The sequence below is a fragment of the Spermophilus citellus genome (assembly GCF_964194105.1).
Source record: "Spermophilus citellus genome assembly, chromosome: 4".
Taxonomy (NCBI): domain Eukaryota; kingdom Metazoa; phylum Chordata; class Mammalia; order Rodentia; family Sciuridae; genus Spermophilus; species Spermophilus citellus.
In genome coordinates this window covers 160,345,121-160,364,755 of record NC_138185.1, presented here as the reverse complement: position 1 = coordinate 160,364,755, position 19,635 = coordinate 160,345,121, and the positions used below count along the sequence as shown (strand labels likewise).

The window sequence follows — 19,635 nt, the reverse complement described above, 5'->3', positions numbered from 1 at the left end:
TATTTGATGACTGTCTACCCACACTGCATCATAGGAAGTACATTGAGGCAGGGAATATATCTCCTTTTGGTCATTTTCTTAGCTTAATGACTGGCATAGAACAGGGAGCACAATGAGTTCTATTAAACTGGGGGGAGGAAGCTCCCTATCTATTCTGGCCACACGATTTTGGGAGATGGCTCCTTCCAGTGGATGCCTTTAAGGCAGGCAGTTCATTTGGCAACACTTGTGTGTATATCATATCTAGGCTGTTAGAATGGATGTCTTTTAAATAACATGTAAACCATAATCCTACCCATTTCACGTATTATTCATGAAGGTTGTTATCTGACCAGACTCCAAGTTAGCATCTCCTTAAATTTTCTACTGCATAAATTGTGCCCATAGTTGCTCATATCCAGGTTCAACCATTGTAACTCTATTCATTTAATCCTTTTTTTTCTTTTGTGGTGCTGGGGATTGAACCTGGGGCCTTGTGCATACGAGGCAAGCACTCTACCAACTGAGCTCTATCCCAGCCCATTCATTTAATTATTTTTTTTTAAGAGAATTTTTTTTTTTTTAATATTTATTTTTTAGTTCTTGGTGGACACAACATCTTTGTTTGTATGTGGTGCTGAGGATCGAACCCGGGCCGCACGCATGCCAGGCGAGCGTGCTACCGCTTGAGCCACGCCCCTGGCCCTTCATTTAATTCTTTAAAAATTGAATTTGTGTCTTGCTGCAGATCTCCAAGAGCCTTTCATTGCCTGTTCAAGAGAGGACAGCATTGTGTTCTCTGAGGCACCAACTTGCCTGCCTGCTTCTCCTCCTTCCTTCCATTATTCTCCAGTTATTGTGGACAGTATCCACCTCCTCTGTTTGCCCAGGAATGTCATTCTCTGATTCTGAGGTCTTTCCTCCAAGTCCAATTCCCATCTAGCCTTGTGGCCCACATGATGTCTGGGTCTCATGTTGAAGAGACTTACTCAGAGGCCTCCCTGTCCAGGCACTTTATCCTGCCAGCCTCTCCCTCCCTGCCCTTAGAACTATGGCCCTTTAACTCCAGTGGCCCTTTATGGGCCTCTTGTGTCTTCTTATTTCTGTGGTTATCTTATCACCTAACTAAATGTGATGCTCTGGAGAGCAGAAACCTCTTTAATCACTCCAGGAATCTCTGCAGAGCAAAGTGCACAGAGGTCTGACTCCCCTGAGGAGGACTAGAGAGCAAGGAGATACTACCTGCCATTTTTTGCATTTGATATTTGGAAGGATGGGGATTGATTACTAGGCCTTCTTTTTAGCATTTCTTTTCTTTTTTTTTTTTTTAAAGAGAGAGTGATAGAGGGAGAGAGAGAGACAGAGAGAATTTTTCAATATTTATTTTTTAGTTCTCGGCGGACACAACATCGTTGTTTGTATGTGGTGCTGAGGATTGAACCCGGGCCGCACGCATGCCAGACGAGCGTGCTACCGCTTGAGCCACATCCCCAGCCCCTTTTTAGCATTTCTTTTCTTTTTTTCCCGTGATGAAATTGAAAACCTTCTGAAAAATGGGAAGAAGGAAAAAAACTTTCTTCATCTACCACAAGTGCAACCTTTCCTTTGACCTAAGGTCCTATGACAATATGACAATCACTGCTTGGTAGAATTTTTTTTTTCTTTCTTTCTTTTTTTTTTAATGGTGCTGGGGATCAAACCCAGGGCCTTGTGCATGCGAAACGAGCACTCTACCAACTGAGCTATATCCCCAGCCCCAGCTAGAAATTTACTGAGTAACAAATACTTTTTTAAGTAATTTAAATGCAGTTAAACTTTCTAAAAGACATGCTAGAAAAGTGTAAGTGAAACTTACTTTAATATATTTTATTTGACCCTAATATTTAAAAATAAGTACAACTTTAACACATACAATCATTAGAGATAATTTATACTATTTTATTGCACTAAGTTTTTTGTTTTGTTTTTGCTGTACTGACAATTGAATCCAGAATTTGATGTGTGTTAGGCAAGTGCTCTACCACTGAGCTACAGTCCCAACCCCTTATAAATTTTGAGACAGGGTCAGGTCTTGCTACAGTTGCCTAGACTGGCCTCAAGCCTCGAATTTGTGATGTTCCTGCCTCAGCCTCCCAAGGAACTGGGTTGACAAGTGTATACCACCACCACACCTGTCTTAAAAAATCTTGTGTGCGTTATGTATTTCTGGCACATCTCAATTTAGAATAGTCACATTTCTAATGTTTCTTAGCCAGGTAGCTAGTATGTATCTTTGGGTAGTGCAATTTTAAGATACATTCTTTCCAACTTCAATATAAAATTGGGCACTGCCTTAAAGTGGATATCAAAGAAACATGCTTCCCCCCCCAAAAAAAAAAAAAGACTAATTAATATTAAGTCCATGAAATTATTAATGGCATCTAAGAAGCATGGAAATACACTATTAATTCCTGTACTCCTTTCTGATCTCTTTATATGCACACTTTAAAATTTTTTTTTTTCCTTTAGTTGTTAATGGACCTCTATTTATTTATATGCAGTGCTGAGAATTAAACCCAGAGCCTTACACATACTAGGCAAGCACTCTGCCACTGAGCCACCACCCCAGCCCTGGTATGCCTACTTTCCATGGATTAAATTGTTAGAAAACTTTTGCTTTTAAATAATAGCATGCTTTTCCCCCAGATGATGCAGCATTCATATTTAGTTGTTAGGCATGTGCCTAATGTTGGTTAATTTGGGGTTGTGTCCAGTTTTAAAATTTTATAAATACTGTGGTGATGAGAACATTCTGGTGAATGGCCATTTTCACAGACTAGAGTCCCAGCATGGGTATGAGCATCTGGTTTTTGCTGTGTGTTGGCAAGATGGTTTCAGGAGGGTTGTTTTCATGTCTTCGTTTCTTCTTTCATTTCTTATTTTTTCAAACAAATTCTAAAGACAGTAGTATTCTGAGACTCCCAATTTCACCATCATTGGAATTTTTTTAAGAGGATGACTAATATAGTAATAATATAGTAATAATATAGTAATATAGTAGTAATATAGTATTTTGTTTATTACCTGTGAGAGTGAATGCTCTTTGTTTACTTTCTGTTCCTTTTTGGGAAACTATGCTTCATAGCCAAAGTTCGATGGGAAAGTGCCACACTTTGGTTTCAAGCCATCAAAAGCATGAGAAAAAAGAATGTTTTGTGTTAACTTTTAAACAAATATTTGACTCCTGGCTTTAATTAAGCTCCATGCAGGGCATGATAGCACTGCCTTTTCCTGATGATCAACAAATAGTCCTGCAGCTGGTCCAGCAGAGGGCCTACCTAGAAGCAGGGAGCCTTCAAGGACCTCACAACCAGATTGGAGTTCAAAGCCAGCCTCAGCAACTCAGTGAGACTGTCTCTAAATAACATGCAAAAAACAACAACAACAACGATGTCACAGCCTTCCTTGTTGGCATTGGCCATTTTTTAATTAACTAGTTTATTGGACACCCAAATATTATGCAGGTTTGTTAATTTTTATTTTCAAAAGATCAAAAAAAAAAAAGATTTTTATCTCAAAAGGTGGCTTATTCAAATGGAAATATATACCAGCTATCCCTAGCCCTTAATGCATGTAAAAGCTTGTATAGTTTTCACAGAATAAATGGCTTTATTTTCCTTAAAATACCTAGTTCAAAATAAAGCAAGTAAATTGGTGCATCAGACCAACTTACAGGAGTTCTTTTTATTCCTTCTGATGTGGCAGTTTGCTTCTTGGGAGAAGAAGATAGCTGAAGCATCCACCCAGCGTAATATGTTTTGTTGTTGTTGTTTGTTATTTTTTAATTTTTTAACTACATGACAGCAGTGGAAAGCATTACAATTCTTATTACACATATAGGGCACAATTTTTTATATCTTTGTATATAAAGTATGTTCACGCCAATTTATGCCATGTGATCTGTTTTTGATATGAATGGGGAAAGGACCATTGTTTCTCAGGTCAGTGCTTGGACCTCAGGAGGGCAGTCCTGTTCCTAATGTTAATGATCTAGTACTACTGCTCTCTGCCTACCTGCTTTCTAGAACAATTTGGCTTTTCCCACAATCCAAGTTACTGTAATAAGATTCACAGCACCAGAAATGTGTGAAACGACTGAGAACCACTGCTTTAAAAAGGACCTTGGACCTTGGACCTGATCCTAAGCATTAGTGACAATGGCTTCTAGAATCAGGGTCTTATAAGGTTCTAATTAGAGCCATGGTTGTGGCTCAGTGGTAGAGTGCTTGTCTGGCATGCATAACGCACTGGGTTTGATCTCTGGTACCACATAAAAATAAGTAAAATAAAAGTATTGTGTACATCTACAACAAAACTTTTTTTTTTTTTAAAAAAGAAAAGGTTCTAATCTTTTGGGGTCCCATCCTTTTGTGAAATATGTAAGTTGATTCTTGCCATGATTTGAGGAGTGCGTGGTATCTGTTGGAAGCAGAATTCTGTGAAAGTGGTACCTCTGGAGGGTAGGCTGACCTTCCTCTTTGTGCACATGCTGCCTAGCAGACAACTTCAGCGTGAACAGTAGAAGGGACAGAGATCTGCAGGGCCTTACTGCCATACCCGGGGTCTTCTCCTTCATCCATTTTGTTTTTACCTTCTGGGCTGCCAAGAGACAAGGAAGCCAGCAGCACTGCGGGGAGCTGACACTTCCTCCTACTGGGCCAGGTTCACTCAGTCCTCTCAGGCTGTCTTGCATCTTGGGCTTTTCCTGTTTGTTTCTTTTCTTTGGGAGCCTGTTTGGTTCTTACCATCTTAAAAAGGAAAAAAGAAAAACAGTCTTCCTTAGTGTCGCTAGTTTTATAAGCTGCTGTTTTTCACTTCTTTTTTTTTTTTTTTTCAGCCAAATCTTAAAGACAAGCTTCACTTTCAGCTCACTCCTGCACCTGGGTGGACAGTTTACAGTTGGGCTTCAACTCTCACTCCTGCTAGGAAACCACCTTCACTAGGGTTTTCATTGACATCCCTGTAGGCAAATGAGTGACTCGTTTGAGGTCCTCTTCCTCCTCATTCTCCTGTGACAACACTGTTCCTGCAATTCTGTTGATCTTTTTTAAAGTGGATTTACAACTGCCTCTGTTTTCAAAATGTGGGTGTCCTGGAGGCCTGGGTTCAAATTCTGATTCTACTTCCTATTAGTTACACATATGAAACATTGGTTAAGTTACCAACTCTGTGCCTCAGTTTCCCTTTTTATAAAGTGGTAGAAATAATATACAAAGGTTGTGTGAGGATGCCTGGCACTTAATAAGTGCTTGGTAAGAGTTATCTGCTGCCATTATTATTGTCTTCATCATTACTTCTGTTGCTGTATGCAGGCGTAGATTTGGAACAAGATCTGACAGAGTTGCCTGTCATCCTTTGTGTGGCTTCCAGTAAGAGAGAGGCCTGACTCACATTGCTGTATAGGAGGCCCAGCTACCTATAGTCTAAATGGTAGGCATGGCTGTGTCTAAACTATTCAGAAGAGCCATTTCTGCTCAGAAAGGTAGAATCAGAAATTAGTTCCCTCTCATTGCAAAAACTAGAAGGGAAAAAAGATCATGCTGTCCTCACTCACTACCCAAAGGCATCGTGTTGACTTGCCAGGTCCTGTCTGGTCAGCATACTCACGTGAATGTTGTCAGTTGACTAAAGTGACTGAGAGGCTTCTCAGGAAACAGAAACTAAAAACTCAGGGCTGTTCCATAGTCCATACCATAAATCCCAGGGTTTCTTGGTGACTTCATATTTACTATGTACATATAATAAACTCATAAAGGCAAGGAAGAGCCTGCTCACATCTTGGTGCTATGGCTTGTCACATGATTTTGTGTGATTTGGAAAAGTGTGAGCGGAGGGGATTTTAGGTGAATCTAGCATTTTCTAACTTCAGCCCCCCGGATTAGATGCAAAATGGGGGACATTTTGTATTTTGTGCTTTTTATGAGACTAACATGCTGCCTGCTGCACTAAGAAGGTGCTGGCTGTTTTGTGCTTCTAAATTTTTTTGTTGGATCTTAGTTCTTTCTGAGTATCCTAGGAAAGATAAAATAAGATTAATTCTGAATTATTCTTTTAAGGGGTTAAGGGCACCCTGAATGATACCCAGAGCAAGCACTTCTGTTTTAAGAAGGGGGTGGAAGAAGGGCTGAGTTTAAACCCAGATACTTCCAAGACCACTTAGGAATTTTAATCTTCTTCACAAAACTGTCCTGAGGTGGAAACTGCCATCAACATGGATATTTTTCCTTATTCTGGCTTATTAAGCTGGGCTCACCATTCACTTTTTACTTCTTGGTACTAATTTCCTGGTTTCATGTATAAATATCTGAGGGTGCAACTGGGAATACAGACTGCTACTCAGTAGAAGTCATCACTTATATTTGCCAGTGTGCTTTCATTTTAAAAATCATGTTTTTTTTTTTCCCCCTGGTCCCAGATGCACATGGGTGTTAAGAGATAATGTTGTCTTCTGGGAACTGTTAGTTGAGGAAATAGCTTTGAAATAGGCAAATTTAACCAGGCATGATGGTGCAATCCTGTCCCAGCTACTTGGAAGGTTGAGGCAAGAGAATCACAAATTTGAGTCTAGCTATAGCAATTTAGCAAGACCCTATCTTAAAATAAAAAGAAGAAAAAGAAAAGGGCCAGAAATGTGGCTCAGTGATAGAGTGCCTGGGTTTGTTCAATTCCTCATGCTGGAAAAAAAAATTTTTTTTTTTTTAAATTTTCATTTTAAGTGTCTTGCTAAGTTGCTTAGGGTCTCAGCCTCCCAAGCCACTAGGATTATAGGTATGTACCACATCCCCTTCCCCCCAAGAAATTTTTGTTTCTTTTAAGAGAGATTGGGGTATAGATATGCCTAGCAATATCATTAGTGATGGAGAGGGTAGAATTTGCAGGGCCAGGTGGGGTCTTGTAGGAATTCTGTTTGGATCAGGAATAGCCATAGAGAAGAATGTTTCTACAGGTACAGAGCTCAGTAGTGACAGTATAGAGCTTGTCTCTGCTTCTTAAATCCCCAAACTGCCATCACTCATACCCTCTTACTCAAGTTTTAGTTCCATCTTTAGTATCCAAGAGGCAGAGTATTTTAATTAGTGCCTCCTAATTATTGCCCTTTTCCCCCTCTATTTTTTCACTTAATAACTAGGCCCTAGTATGGCCCCTTTGCAGAAGCGTGGGATACAGTATCTGAAGTGTCTGTTATGTCCTCTCATTCTTTCTACATAAGCTAACCATTCAGCTAAGGAGACAGATCTGGCTTCTCCCTTACCCCCTGCCCTTGACTGTGCCTACTCTTCATGCTTAGCACCACCTTTTCCCACAAATCCAATGTTGGTCTAACAAAGTGTAAAGTGTTCACTATTTCACCTGGGAATGTGTGTATGTGAGAGAAATGTAGCACCGAGACAAGACCCTTGCACACAGTAGGGAATCATCCCCGCCAGAAGCCACCTTTCCCATGGCCTTTGTAATCTGTACTAGTCAGGTTACACTTGTCAGCACTGCATGTGATTTGTCTGTGTGTAGATAATACCTCCTCAGCTAGATAGTAAGTAAGCTTCTGGGCAAAGAAGCCATGACTAATACATTTTGTTTCCCCATAGTGTCTGCCTAGTACCTTGCACATAATTCACATCAGATAAAAATGATTGATTGAATCCAAATGATTTCCTCTTGAGGAAATTGCCTTAAGGACACTATAAGAGGAAAGCCTAGAAATTCTGGTACTTTCAAGGACTGGCAAATAAACTGAGGCTTTGCATACCACTCTTGATACCCACTTCATTGTGACATCTATAATTTGAAATTGATTGTTAGGATTCAAAACAAGTAAATTTAGAGTGGAGGTTTTCTTTTCTTTTTCCCGCGGCTGTATACTGGTTGTTTGGGACCACTGGTTTGTAATACAGACTTGTGGAGAACTGCCTTCCTGTAATAAGAAGCTTTCCTGCTGCTCAGAAGCCTCTATGGCATGAATGATATATCTCAGCTACTAGTCCACCCTGCCTTGGGCTTCTCTTGGCTTTGTTCCATTCTACCAATTTGACTGTTGGTTGCCTGGTCATAAGTAACTCTGGCCATGTTTGCAGCTCAGAGAAAATCCCCCGGACACAGTGACCTGACATCTATTTTATTGGTTATTAGCGTGTTCCTTTGATAGGGCAGTGCCATCCGTGGCTCTTGTAGAGATGTGGTTGCTTTCTGAAGTGGCTCAATCTCGTGCCCTTCCTGTGTTGACATCAGGTACTAACAGTTTTCATGCAAGTCTCTTCAGCCAGGAAGGCTCAGTGACCCAACAGTGGTGTTCACTTAGAACTAGTTAACAATGTTTTGAGGATTTGACTGAGGTCTAAGACCTTGGTGCAAACCACTGTAGCTACTCTTACCCCTAGCCATCTCCAGCCAAGATCTTGCTCTTTTCATTCTGGACCACTGACCAGACCTTAGCAGAGTATGAGTGATTCAAGCTCTCATTTAAGTAGGATTTTGATGTTTTTCAGACAAAGCTAAGCTGAAGACTTTAATGCAACTGTAAGAACCAGAGGGGATGGGAGGAGTGAGGGTTCAGGAGTCAGACACTCCCAGCTCTGAGCTTAGACTCCATTGCTGTCTAACTGGTGGTTTGGAATAAGCCAGTGTACTCCTCTGAGCCTTGGGTTCCTGGCAGAGCTCCTTCTGAGACTGTGCTTGTGAGGTAAGCTCTGAAGCACTGGAAACTTTGGCACAAAGAAGGCCTTAAGTATCCATCACTCTTTCCTCGGCCTTTTCCCACCTTGCCCTCCTGTTTTCAGTTTCCCATGCTGGGCCGTGGAAGGTCATGGGTCCCTCACTACCCAGACTCGGTCTTTATTTTGTCACCTGTGCTTTTTCTCATATTGCAACAGGCATCCCGGGCCCAAATCCTAGACAAAGCCACAGAGTATATCCAGTATATGCGAAGGAAAAACCACACGCACCAGCAAGATATCGATGACCTCAAGCGGCAGAATGCTCTTCTGGAGCAGCAAGGTGAGCGGCTGAGCTTGTGGGGCATCTGGCCCTGCTGTGCTCCAGCCAGGTCGGGGCTTTCACACCTGGGCCTGCAGAGTCAGCCAGTCCCAGAGCGTGCCTCAGAAGCAGTCTCGGCTTTGTAGTTGAGTGTTAGAGGAAGGACCTGAGCCGGCAGTGAGGAGACAGTGGAGCTAGGGAGTTGGACATTGGAGGCTGTATCTTTTCTGGCCTGATCTCTCCCTTTCTCGGGACTCAGGTGCTCCGTCTGCAATAGGGACCACACCTGGCATTAGGTGTCTGATAAGAGCTTTGAGGTCCTTGGAATGGAATGTGCTTTGTAAGTACCAGAGACTCCAGGTGTTCAGGGACAGTGAGCCCTCCCCATTGTCAATGGTAGTCCAATCAGGGCAGCCTACGGGCCAGGCCCCTGCTATTCTCAAATGCTCACACCCGCCTTTTCCTACAACCACAGGGGAAAGCCAGAGCTGATCAAGTTCTTTGTTCCTGGGGAATTCACTTCTCTTCCTCCCTCATGGAAGATGCAAGTAAAAGGAAATGCAAGTAACCACCTGGGTTAGAACACCGCAAATAAAATAAATAAAACGAATGGGTTTTATTCAAGCTGAGCTGAACCAAGGGATGGGCAGCGGGTGGCATCAGTGGGTTGGTTAAGGGGCCGAGCAACCTGCATGTAGGGGCTATCTGTCAAAAGGCCCAGGTATTTTGTGTGTATCGGTGACTTGCTTCCAAGTGTCCAGCTTGTCATTCCAAGTGGATCTTGTACATGAGAGCTAAACCAAAACTTTTCTTTGGCCAATACATCTTACATCATCTTTTCCTGCTATTGTGTGGCCTTCACACCCTTGTGGAGCCTGGCATTGCTGGGCTGGCTTCTTCTTTGTCATTGCACCGCTGAATCCCACGGGGAGCTCATGCTCTGGTCTCTAGGCTGGGCTTCCATGGCAGGACGGTGACATCACAAGCCTTCTCTTCAGGGTTGGGTGGGGTGGCAGAGTAACTGGCTATATCTGCCAGGAACCCAGGTCCAGCTGGGAAAAGAGGGAAGGGAAATGAAGTGTGTGTATGGAACAGCCACTCGAAGGGAGTTCTTCTGTCTGAGCCACCCTGAGCCTGGGCTGGCCAGCACACAAGCCCTTAGGAAGAACAGGCTGGACCCTGAGTCTGAGACTTGGTTGCTCCCTGAGTCTGCAGAAGTTGGTAATGTGCTCCCTCGGTTGCCTTTTAGTCCGTGCACTGGAGAAGGCGAGGTCGAGTGCCCAACTGCAGACCAACTACCCCTCCTCAGACAACAGCCTCTACACCAACGCCAAGGGCAGCACCATCTCTGCCTTCGATGGGGGCTCTGACTCCAGCTCAGAGTCAGAGCCTGAAGAGCCCCAAAGCAGGAAGAAACTCCGGATGGAGGCCAGCTAAGCCACACAGGGCAGGCCAGCAATAAAAACTGTCTCCTCCGTCGTCTCATCCTCCTCTCAGTTCATCATTAGAACCCTCAGAACCATTTAAAAGACTCTTTATTTTTCTTTTTTTTTTTTTTTAATTTTTATTTTTACGTAGAAGCTCTTGGACAACAGCTCTCGTTCTCCTTCCCTATTTCCATTATTTTTTTTTTTTTAAATGTATTCCCTTCAGGGATTCCCTGTCCCCACCAGACGTTTTTAAACCAAAACACCCCAACTTGGCAGCTTTTTCTGTGGAGGACAGACGGCTGGCCGGACCTCTGAGCACATGGTGTCCTGCCCACCCCACCAGCGCCTCCAGCCCCACGGGGCACGTGCCTGGAGGACGCCTGCCCTGCCGGGCCTCTCCTCCCGGTCCCCCTCGCCTTTGTTTGATAGACTTTGTGAATCTGTGAACTGCTCTACTTTGAGAAGATGACCAGTTTGGAGTAATCAGAATTACCCCTTCTCCTTCGTAAGGATTTTTTTTCCTAAAAAGCTATTTATCACTCGTTGAAAGACCAGACCTTGAAGAAGTTTGTGGTATAAAAGGAAAGTGGGGACAGATTTGCAGAGTTCTTGGCACGTTTCACTCCCGCTTCTCTCAGCCAGCTGTTTAAGCCTGCATTGCCAGTCTTACGGAGGGCCGAGTGACACTTGTGGTATGTATGGGAGATGGCAGCAGTGAAGCGGCAGCCACCAGAGAGTGGTAGGGGGTGGTTATTTGGGGGTGGGACAGGGAGGGATCATTGGGTGGGGTAGAGGTTTTGTATTGAGGGCCAGTGATAATGTTTTGATATTTATTTCCTGCTACTGAAATTTGAATCTGAGTGAATTGTCCCTATTTCTGATGATGTCGGTTATTGCAAAGCGACAGATTCATAAAGTAATGATCAACTCTTCCTTTCTTTTCGTGTGTATTTCTAAGAAATAGAGCCAACTGATTTTGTAATATAAATTCCAAGAGCAATTTACCTGGTACTAAACCCGCACCCCAGTGCGGCCCCTTTCCCCACCCTCACCCCACTTCCTCCTGTTCCGGAACTGTTCCGGAACCTGTCTCCATTGTGTGATCCAGCCCTGGTTCTGGCTGTGGTCAACAGATCCCAGTGAAGGGTTTTGTGTGTTTAGGCCTCATTTCTTTGTCTTTTTCCCACTCTGTTCCTGGCATTTGCTGATCTCTGGTGTATATTCTGTAGTCTCAGTCTGTGTTTGATTCCATTCCATGGAAATAAAAAGTATGTTGTACATACTGCCGATGAATTGTCTTGCAAGTTAAGGCTTCCCCCTTTACTATAAGACTATAAATAAAAACTTATTTTATCCTTTTTGGTGGTGTTGTCTTCTTGCTGCTGCAAAGGCCAAAATGGTTGCAGGAAGAATGTATTAGAAGATGTTGGGCCTGTGTGGAAGACTGAACAAGGAGCCGAGATCCACTGGGACTTGCAGAACTAGGAGTGCCATAGTTAGAGCTGGTCCCCCTTTGTGTGGAGGGTTCATTGAGCCTCTGAGAGTGAATAAATGGGCGTTGATAACTCTTCATCGGAAAGAGATTTAGGGTTCCCACAGAGGCAGTTATCTGTGGCAACTTTTCTAGACCCATTTCTGACTGATCTTTTTGTTAATGATCAAAATCTTGGGAGATTTGGTGGCCTGGAGCTGTGGTTTGGGTTCTCTTTGATAGTGCCCAGAGGTCGCTGGTTTTCATCAGAACCGTTTAGTTTCTAGAGAGTACCAGTTATGAAGAGGAGGCAGAAGGACTGTCAAGAAGTGGAAGTTAAGGAGACTGTAATAGCATCAAGGTACCTCAGGCTGTGGACCCCATGTCAGCCTGGATTAGTTTAGTCTTGGAAGGAAATGGATTTGTGGCTAGAATACAGCTTTGGTTTTTCTGTCTGGCTGACAGGAAACTGCTATTTCTAGATTGAGGGAGAAAGTGAAGTTCAGTGAAAAGGTCTTGGATTGATAATGGTAGAATGCCGAAGCTTCAATCCATTGGATCTTAGATCCATAGTATTTCTTTTTGGACAGTGGGAGTTGATGGATGGGTCATGTTTCTACAGGAGGCTGAATTAAAACTCGCCGCCCTACCCTGATTATATTAAGCAGAGATGCTGGGTCAAATTTATCAAAGACATTCCTTTCCAAGACACAGCAGAGACTGGAATGAGAAAAAATGGGACTGAGAAGTCAGGTGATTTTACAGGCCCTTCATACCAGCACTTGCTTCCTCCTTGCATGCTTGCTTGCTCACTCAATATATCTGGCTTATTCATGGGTTGGTCAGGATGGGCATTAGAACGGCTGATGAAGCTGTGCTGGTCAGGAGGTGGCAGGCATGGAAAGCCAGGAACCCAGGAGGCAGGGAGCAAACCAGAAGGGGGTTGAGCTGGCAGAGGAATGGAGTGTCTCTAGAGCCAATTCTTGGTTCCAGAATGTGGTGGGATAAGAGGTTGAGTTTAGGCTTCCCTAGAATTCCATAAACCAGTTGGAAGAAAAGGGGCACAGTTGCTAGCTGGTTTTCCTGGGAAGATCTGAGCCACCTGATTGACATGCTGAAAGGACTCTGGCAAGTGATGAAGGGAGGGCGGTACCTCTGGGAGCCATTGCCTGGGCTGTGAGAGAGCTCATGCTGGAGACTGCTCAGCTGAAGGGGACACATCAAAGTCACAGCCAAGTCCCTTCTGGCGTGTGTGTTCAGGAAGTGTATATAAGTATGCCCCCAGGACACCAAAGTCTGACCCTGGCTTGCTCCCTTATGGTGATGTTTATCTCTGCAGTTTTCTTTGTGATCACTCTCTGGACAGTCTCCTGCACAGAGCCAGGTTACCTGTTGATTATCTTGGTCACTGCAACAGGTAGCTTCACTGGAAAAGCCACCACTTTCTCGTTTTCAGTGGTGAGCTTGGTATGTTCCTACCTTTGCAGTTGCCCCAAGTGCAAGGATATTTACAATGACCCAGTTTTTAAAGTTGCTGATACACTAATCCCATTGTAGAAAGCTACAAACAACTTCAGTCAAAAATTAAGTTAGGCTCACAGCTGTCATCTTAGCTGGGGCAGATTTTTAAAACAAGGCTGAATAGATAATAGAAGATACAGTCCCTGAACTAGTACTAAAGAAAACAAAATGCCATTTCTACTTATTTATTTATTTTGGTCTGGGGATTGAACCCAGAGGTCCTTTGTTGCTGAGCTACATCCCCAGACCTTTTTATTTTTTGAGTCAGGGTATGGCTGAATTACTAGGACCTGGCTAAGTTGCCCATGCTGACCTTGAACTTGCAGTCTTCCTACAAATTGGGATTACAGGTATGTGCCTCACGTCGGATTCCATGTGTGTGTTTTATGCCTGCCTGGGTTCAAAATCCTCTCTTTCCCTCAGTAGCCTTGTCAATTCTCTCAGCCTCATCTATAAAATGAGGGTGATGATAGTACTAGCTTCATTAGGTGGATTAAGTGAGATAATGCTGATAAACATGGATGACCTTAGGACTAAGTGAACACTGAAGTGCCAGCTGTCATTATCTACACAAAACACCTGACCAAGGCCCGCTGCAAGATGGAGAACTCCAGCTCCTAGATGCCTGCCCCAGAGTGAGGGTTGACTTCTTGGGTCTCCCAGGTGCTTCCAGCTCCTATCCTGTCCTTAACAAGGATAACAAGGTGACCCAGGCCCAAACTGAGAGACTTCAGAACTGAGGAGGCCCCAGTGGGTGTGTGTCAGATTCTCTCCCCACACCAGGCAGTGGCATCTCTGACCTTTGGACATATTAGAGGCTTGGAGAGATTGCTTAGAAACCCCAGAGTGGTGTTGCTCAAAGTACGTGTTTTGTTAAAAAGACTCATGGGCTCCAGCCCCTCTGACCTGAAGCATTTTGGCCCAACAGCTGAAGTCAGTCTAAGTTCTCCTAAGTGGTCCTCATATTACTCAGGTTTGACTCCTAAAGTATAACAAGAAGAAACTAAAGAAGCGCTTGGGACAGGTGAGATACAGGTGAGCGGAACTGCCAGCATAGGTCTGAGGAAGGCTGTGCTTGGTGGAAGATGGGGGAAGTAACTCCTGTCTGTACCACCCTGCTTCAGTGAGGTTCTGATGCTCTGCAGGAGCCAGCTTTAAATCCCAGGCAGCACACTTGTTACCATACCAGGCTCCAGCTGGCTTCTAGTCCCAGTTAACCAGAGCAAGGCTACCTCTCAGGCTTCTTGGACTCAGTTCTCAATGGTTTCTGGGAATGAAAACTAGAGCCTTCTCTTTGCTCAAAACAGATTCCTAAGGTTGAGGAGGAGTCTCAGGGAAAAAGCTTCCCAGCCTGTACCCTGGTACATTGTGACTGTCAAAAGAATTTCCTTTGGTGTCTGAGATTTCCCAAGGCAAAGGCTAATAACATCCCCAGATTTCCCTAGGGTAGGGATAAAGAAAAAGTATTTTTTTAGCTAATCCCCAAAGGTAGAAAATCAAATGGATAAGCCAGGTCCAACTGCAGGTTCGACTGGAGTGAACATTGTAGATAGTGAACTGTGCTTAAGTTCTGGAGGCCCTCCTGGCCACCATCTCAATCAGCTGGGGCACACCCGTGAGGAAAGGGCCTGAGGAACTTCAGAGTTAGTGCAGGGGTGGCTGTGCCCAGAGGCCGTGAGCTTGTCTGTCTGGATTGGCCTGTTGATTACCTCTGGGGTGATATTGCCCTGGTTTCCTGAGCCATAACTTGAGGACAATTGTAGAACCAAGTGCCCTTGAGAGACTTAAAGGCATAAGTATGAAAAGCCCTTAACTCTGCCTGGGACTTAGTAAGTACTCAGTGTTGGCAATTCTTAGTCCTGTTTGCCATCATGAATCTCGGGCTGTGCAGGTTTTATTGAAATACAGAGTGAATAAATGCCATCCTGCTCTGAAGTGATAAGGTCTCAGTATGTTAAAATCTTTAAAAGAAAGGGGAGACAGATATATGTTGGGTGCCAAAGGGCAATGACAAATGTGCTGTGCTTGCTTTCTGAAGGAACTTGAGCAAAACCACAAATCTGTTACCTTTTGAAACAAATGGACTTGGGAAATGATATATACCCCGGCTAGCTGGGTCAGAGCCATAACCATTAACACTGTGCCTTCCTGCTGTTCCTGAGGCTGGCTTCAGTTTTGCTTTGTGGTGCCTAGTAGTGTGGGTGCTAAACCTGGTGGAGGCTGAGTTATGTAAATCACTTCAGTTCACCAGGTAGCCAAGGGTGGGGACTGTGGTAAGTCCCTGGACTCAAATCTACCTCCCTGAGAAGGTTTAGGGGATATTTATGGTAAGAAGAAGAAAATAAAAAAAGGTGGTCTGAGGTGTGGGGCAGGGTAATTGAAGTAAGGAAATGTGAAGTAAGTGTCTGCACGTACCTAAGCAAACTTGATGACGCTGCATAGAGACATGTTCAGAAAATGGCGGTGTTAGCAGGACTTTAGGGTGGAGTTTCTGGCCCTCTGACCACAAAAGTTGGCCTGTAGGATAATTTTGCAGGTTCAGGTGAGAGGCTTGGTGGCTTCAACCAGTTTCAGCCAGATCAGGCTTTCTCCTAATCCCTAAAAAAGAGCAGCTTAAAACAATTGTTACCAAGGTGACCACACCTCAGAAGTGTTGTCAAGAGTAAAAACTGGCTGTGGGTTCCCCTCCGGTCTCCTCTGGGTGAGTTTCAAAAGAAAGGATGTACTCTTTTTTAGTTGAGATGGCTCAAGCCTCTTACAGAGAGGGGAAACAAATGTTAATTTCCTTATAGGGACTTGTAATGGGGTGAGGTGGGGACAGACAAGTCTGCTGACTGGATTCAGGGGCATGTCTTCCCACTGCATCCACACACCCAGCATGACGGGTGTGTCTAGCAGAACACCAAGCAGGTGGCCCTGGACAGTCCACAACCAGCCTAGCAGGTCCCCTTCTGTGCCCTGTACTAGGTAGGTGCCAGCTGCCCCAGCAGGCCTGCTGTGACTGCCAGGCCCCAATCAGGATTGTTTTCCTCTGATATTCATCACAGGGGTGGGGCCCTTGTCCACCTACAGCCTTCTCTGGGCAAAAATATCCAGCACAGTCTCTACTATTTTTTCCAGTGAATTAAAGGCCAGAGAAAAAAAGAAAAAAAAATCAAGAAAGCTGTGCCAGAATCTTCCATTTCATGCTGAAAGTAGTGAGGGATTAAGCCTCCTGCTAAGAAAAACAAAGCCAATGGTGCAGGCCTGTGGGGAGAGGATAGCCTTCGCCCACATGCTGGCTCCTCAGGACCTAGGAACCTGGAATGAGCCACGCAAAGTCTGGTTCAATAAATAGCCAAGTGATTGCAGCGCCTCCGTCCACACCCCTGGTCACTCCTCCCTAGCTCATGACACACTCTAGAGTCATTGTCTCTACCTACTGGTGTTATCGACAGCTTGGGGGTCATGGGGGCAGAACTAGGGCTAAAGGACAGTAGCAAGCACTCCTGGGCCACAGCAAGGCTGGCCAGTTGAGAAAGGAATGTCACCTCCATAGTGAACACCTGCCACAAGGCTAAAGGGAGACTTTTAGGGAAGAGGGTCTCTGGTTCCAACAACTTGACTATGTTTCCCATCCAAGAAATGAGTCCAGGGCCTCGTGTGGAAGCAGAACAGTGGTGAGCAGGCCTGTCCATCCGGCAGCTCCCATAAGGGCCGGGGCTAGTCTGCACTTGCTGTGGCCCCCTAACCCAGGGCCTGGCCTATAGCAGTACTCCACAAATACGCTGATGTGTACGTGCCAGTGGACTGTGTCCCAAAGGGCATGTTCATCTTTGTGCCCTTGGTGGGTCAGTTCTGCAGTTTTCTCTGGGTGAGTTCAACCCAGAGATGACCCCAACCACCAAGGAGATTTAGGCAGCTTATAAAGCCTGGAATGCACATTTCCAGATTCTGGGCTCTGGAGGAGTTCAGAAGGGGACCTCTGAGGTTGGGCACTGTGGCAGGGCCAGGGAAGGGCTAGCTCCGCGCTTCTTGGGCTCTTGGACTCTCTCCTTCCTCTTCCTCATGAGAGCCCAGCTTTGGGTGGGAGGCAGGATGCAGCCATCCAGAGTCTGCTGGCAACTGTTAGTGAAGGGAAGATGGCTCACATCCTGTTCCACCATATTCATGGGCCCCCTTAGGATCAGGCATATGACAGCTTCTTCTCTAGAAAGGGAAGGGAGCACAGTGCTCTGGGCATCACCCTCATGGGGTGCTACTTGTAGGGCCCTCGCCTCCACCTTGTGTGACAGGCAGCATGCTCCGGGAGCAGTGCCCCTGTAGCCTTCCCACTCCAGAGAGCTGATCTTGCGTTCTACTCTGGGTCTTGTAGTCTCCAGCCCACCCTTTGTCACATCAGCCCAGATCATCACAGATACAGAGGTGGCAACAAAGTATCACACTCAAGATCACCAACATTCAGTATAGTGCACTAATTATTATGGAAATAATTTTTAATGTGATCAAAGGTTGAGGGTCTAGCATACTGAACCCAAACATATGTATTATTGAGTGTCAATTATCCAAGGCAGTATTTCTTGAGAGAAAAAGTAAAAATGAGTTTATAATTATTATTAAAAGTTAAGAAAGTGTGTGTCAAAGGCATACAGGAGCAAATTGAAAGGGCTCCCAATGGCCAAAGCAGGAATAATTGAATGGCAAAATTAATGATGTAGTATTGGGATAAAAGTAAAGCTACTCAATTTGTAGTTGGTTGAATTCACAGGTGCAAAATCTACAGATACAGAGGGCCAACTGAATAACTGAATAAATAAGAAGAGAGGGGCTGGGGTTGTGGCTCGGGTAGAGCGCTTCTCATGTGCGACGTTTATTCCTTAGCACCACATAAAAATAAATAAGTGAAATAAAGGTATTGTGTCCAACTACAACTGAAAAATAAATGTTTTTTTAAAAAAAGAAAAAGAGAATAAACAAATCTCCCCGAGAGAATTCCAAATAATTTATTGACTCTGCGGTCAGGATGCAGCGCCTAACTCCCCACTCCTTAAATGTGAGCTATACATAGTAACTTCCTTCCAGAGGTACTCTATGGAAAGGAGTGGAGTAAACTTTGGAGACACCTGACAGATGTTCAAGGTCAGCAACATTGATGATAAGCCATGTTAATCTCATATATTCTTGACTTGATGTGGTGAGAACGGCACCTTCCTTCTGGTCCACCTCTAAAACACCAAACCCCATCATGAGAAAACATCACAAATCCCAGGGTAGGGACATTCTGCAAAGTTCCTGATCCATACTCTTCAAAACTGTCAAGGCCATCAAACACAAGGAAGTCACAGCCAAGAAGAGCTTAAGGAGACATGATCACATTTACAACATATCCTAAATGGGATCCTGGGACAGGATAATGACCTTAGGTAAAAACTAAGGGGATTTAAATGAAGTGTGGAATTCAGTTAATATGTCTATGCTGGCTCATTTGTTGTGCAAATGCCCAGGTAAAATGAAGATGTTTACCAAGGAGAAACTGGTGGTTGGGTATATGGGAACTTCTTATGCTATTTTTATGTCAGTCTAAAACTAATCTAAAAAGTTATTTGGGGGCTTGGGGGTGTAGCTCAGTGGTAGAGCTCTTGCCTAGCATGTGCGTGATCTGGCTTTGATCCCCAGCACTGCACAAAGGAAAAAAAAATAGTTTATTTTTTTATGATTGCACTTTTTTTGTATATGTGGTGCTGGGGATTTAACCTAGGGCCTCATGTATGCCAGGTAAGCACTCTACCACTGAGCTATAACCCAGGAGTACTCTACCATTGAGCTCTACCTATAGGCCTTTTTTATATTTCATTTTGAGACAGGGTCTTGCTAAGTTCAAGACTGGCCTTGAACTTGTAACCCTCCTGCCTCAGTTTCCTGAGCCTCTGGGATTATAGGCATATGCCACTACACCCAGCTCCATTTTTAAAAATGCATCATTCTTATTATTTTGTAAGAGCTGTGATTTTTCAGGGGGAAGACAAGAGCAAGGGAAAGTTTCCATTAAGCTAGGCTAGTGACTGTCATTGCCCTGCCAGGCCATGTTCTTGGGTGTGCCAGAGAAGCAGGAGGGAGGAACATCAGGCCACCTGGCCCCACTTTTTCTGAACCTCCTGCTCTGCTGGTGAAAAGCTGCAGCAAAGCTGGTTATTGCAGGGCAGTGAAGAGGATGTCCAGGAGACAGTTTGACATGCCGGGGCCAGG

General features: G+C 44.4%; 1 protein-coding gene across 11 annotated transcripts in view; it reads left to right on the top strand.

Annotated features, from left to right (window-relative positions):
- Positions 1–19,635, top strand: part of MAX (MYC associated factor X) — a 70,568-nt gene that overhangs the window by 14,939 nt on the left and 35,994 nt on the right. For 2 of the 11 annotated variants that reach the window (XM_081289740.1, XM_081289747.1), the window contains 3 exons: positions 8,886–9,009; positions 9,464–9,548; positions 10,238–11,776. The exons of 2 other annotated variants lie outside the window; for them this stretch is intronic. In XM_081289740.1, coding sequence (XP_081145866.1) covers positions 8,971–9,009; positions 9,464–9,548; positions 10,238–10,425 — 312 coding nt within the window. In that variant the 5' untranslated portion in view covers positions 8,886–8,970 and the 3' untranslated portion in view covers positions 10,426–11,776. Of the gene's footprint in view, positions 1–8,879; positions 9,010–9,463; positions 9,549–10,237; positions 11,777–19,635 lie in introns of those variants that run through there. 7 more of the 11 variants (XM_081289745.1, XM_081289743.1, XM_081289744.1 and 4 more) reach the window with 5 other exon arrangements.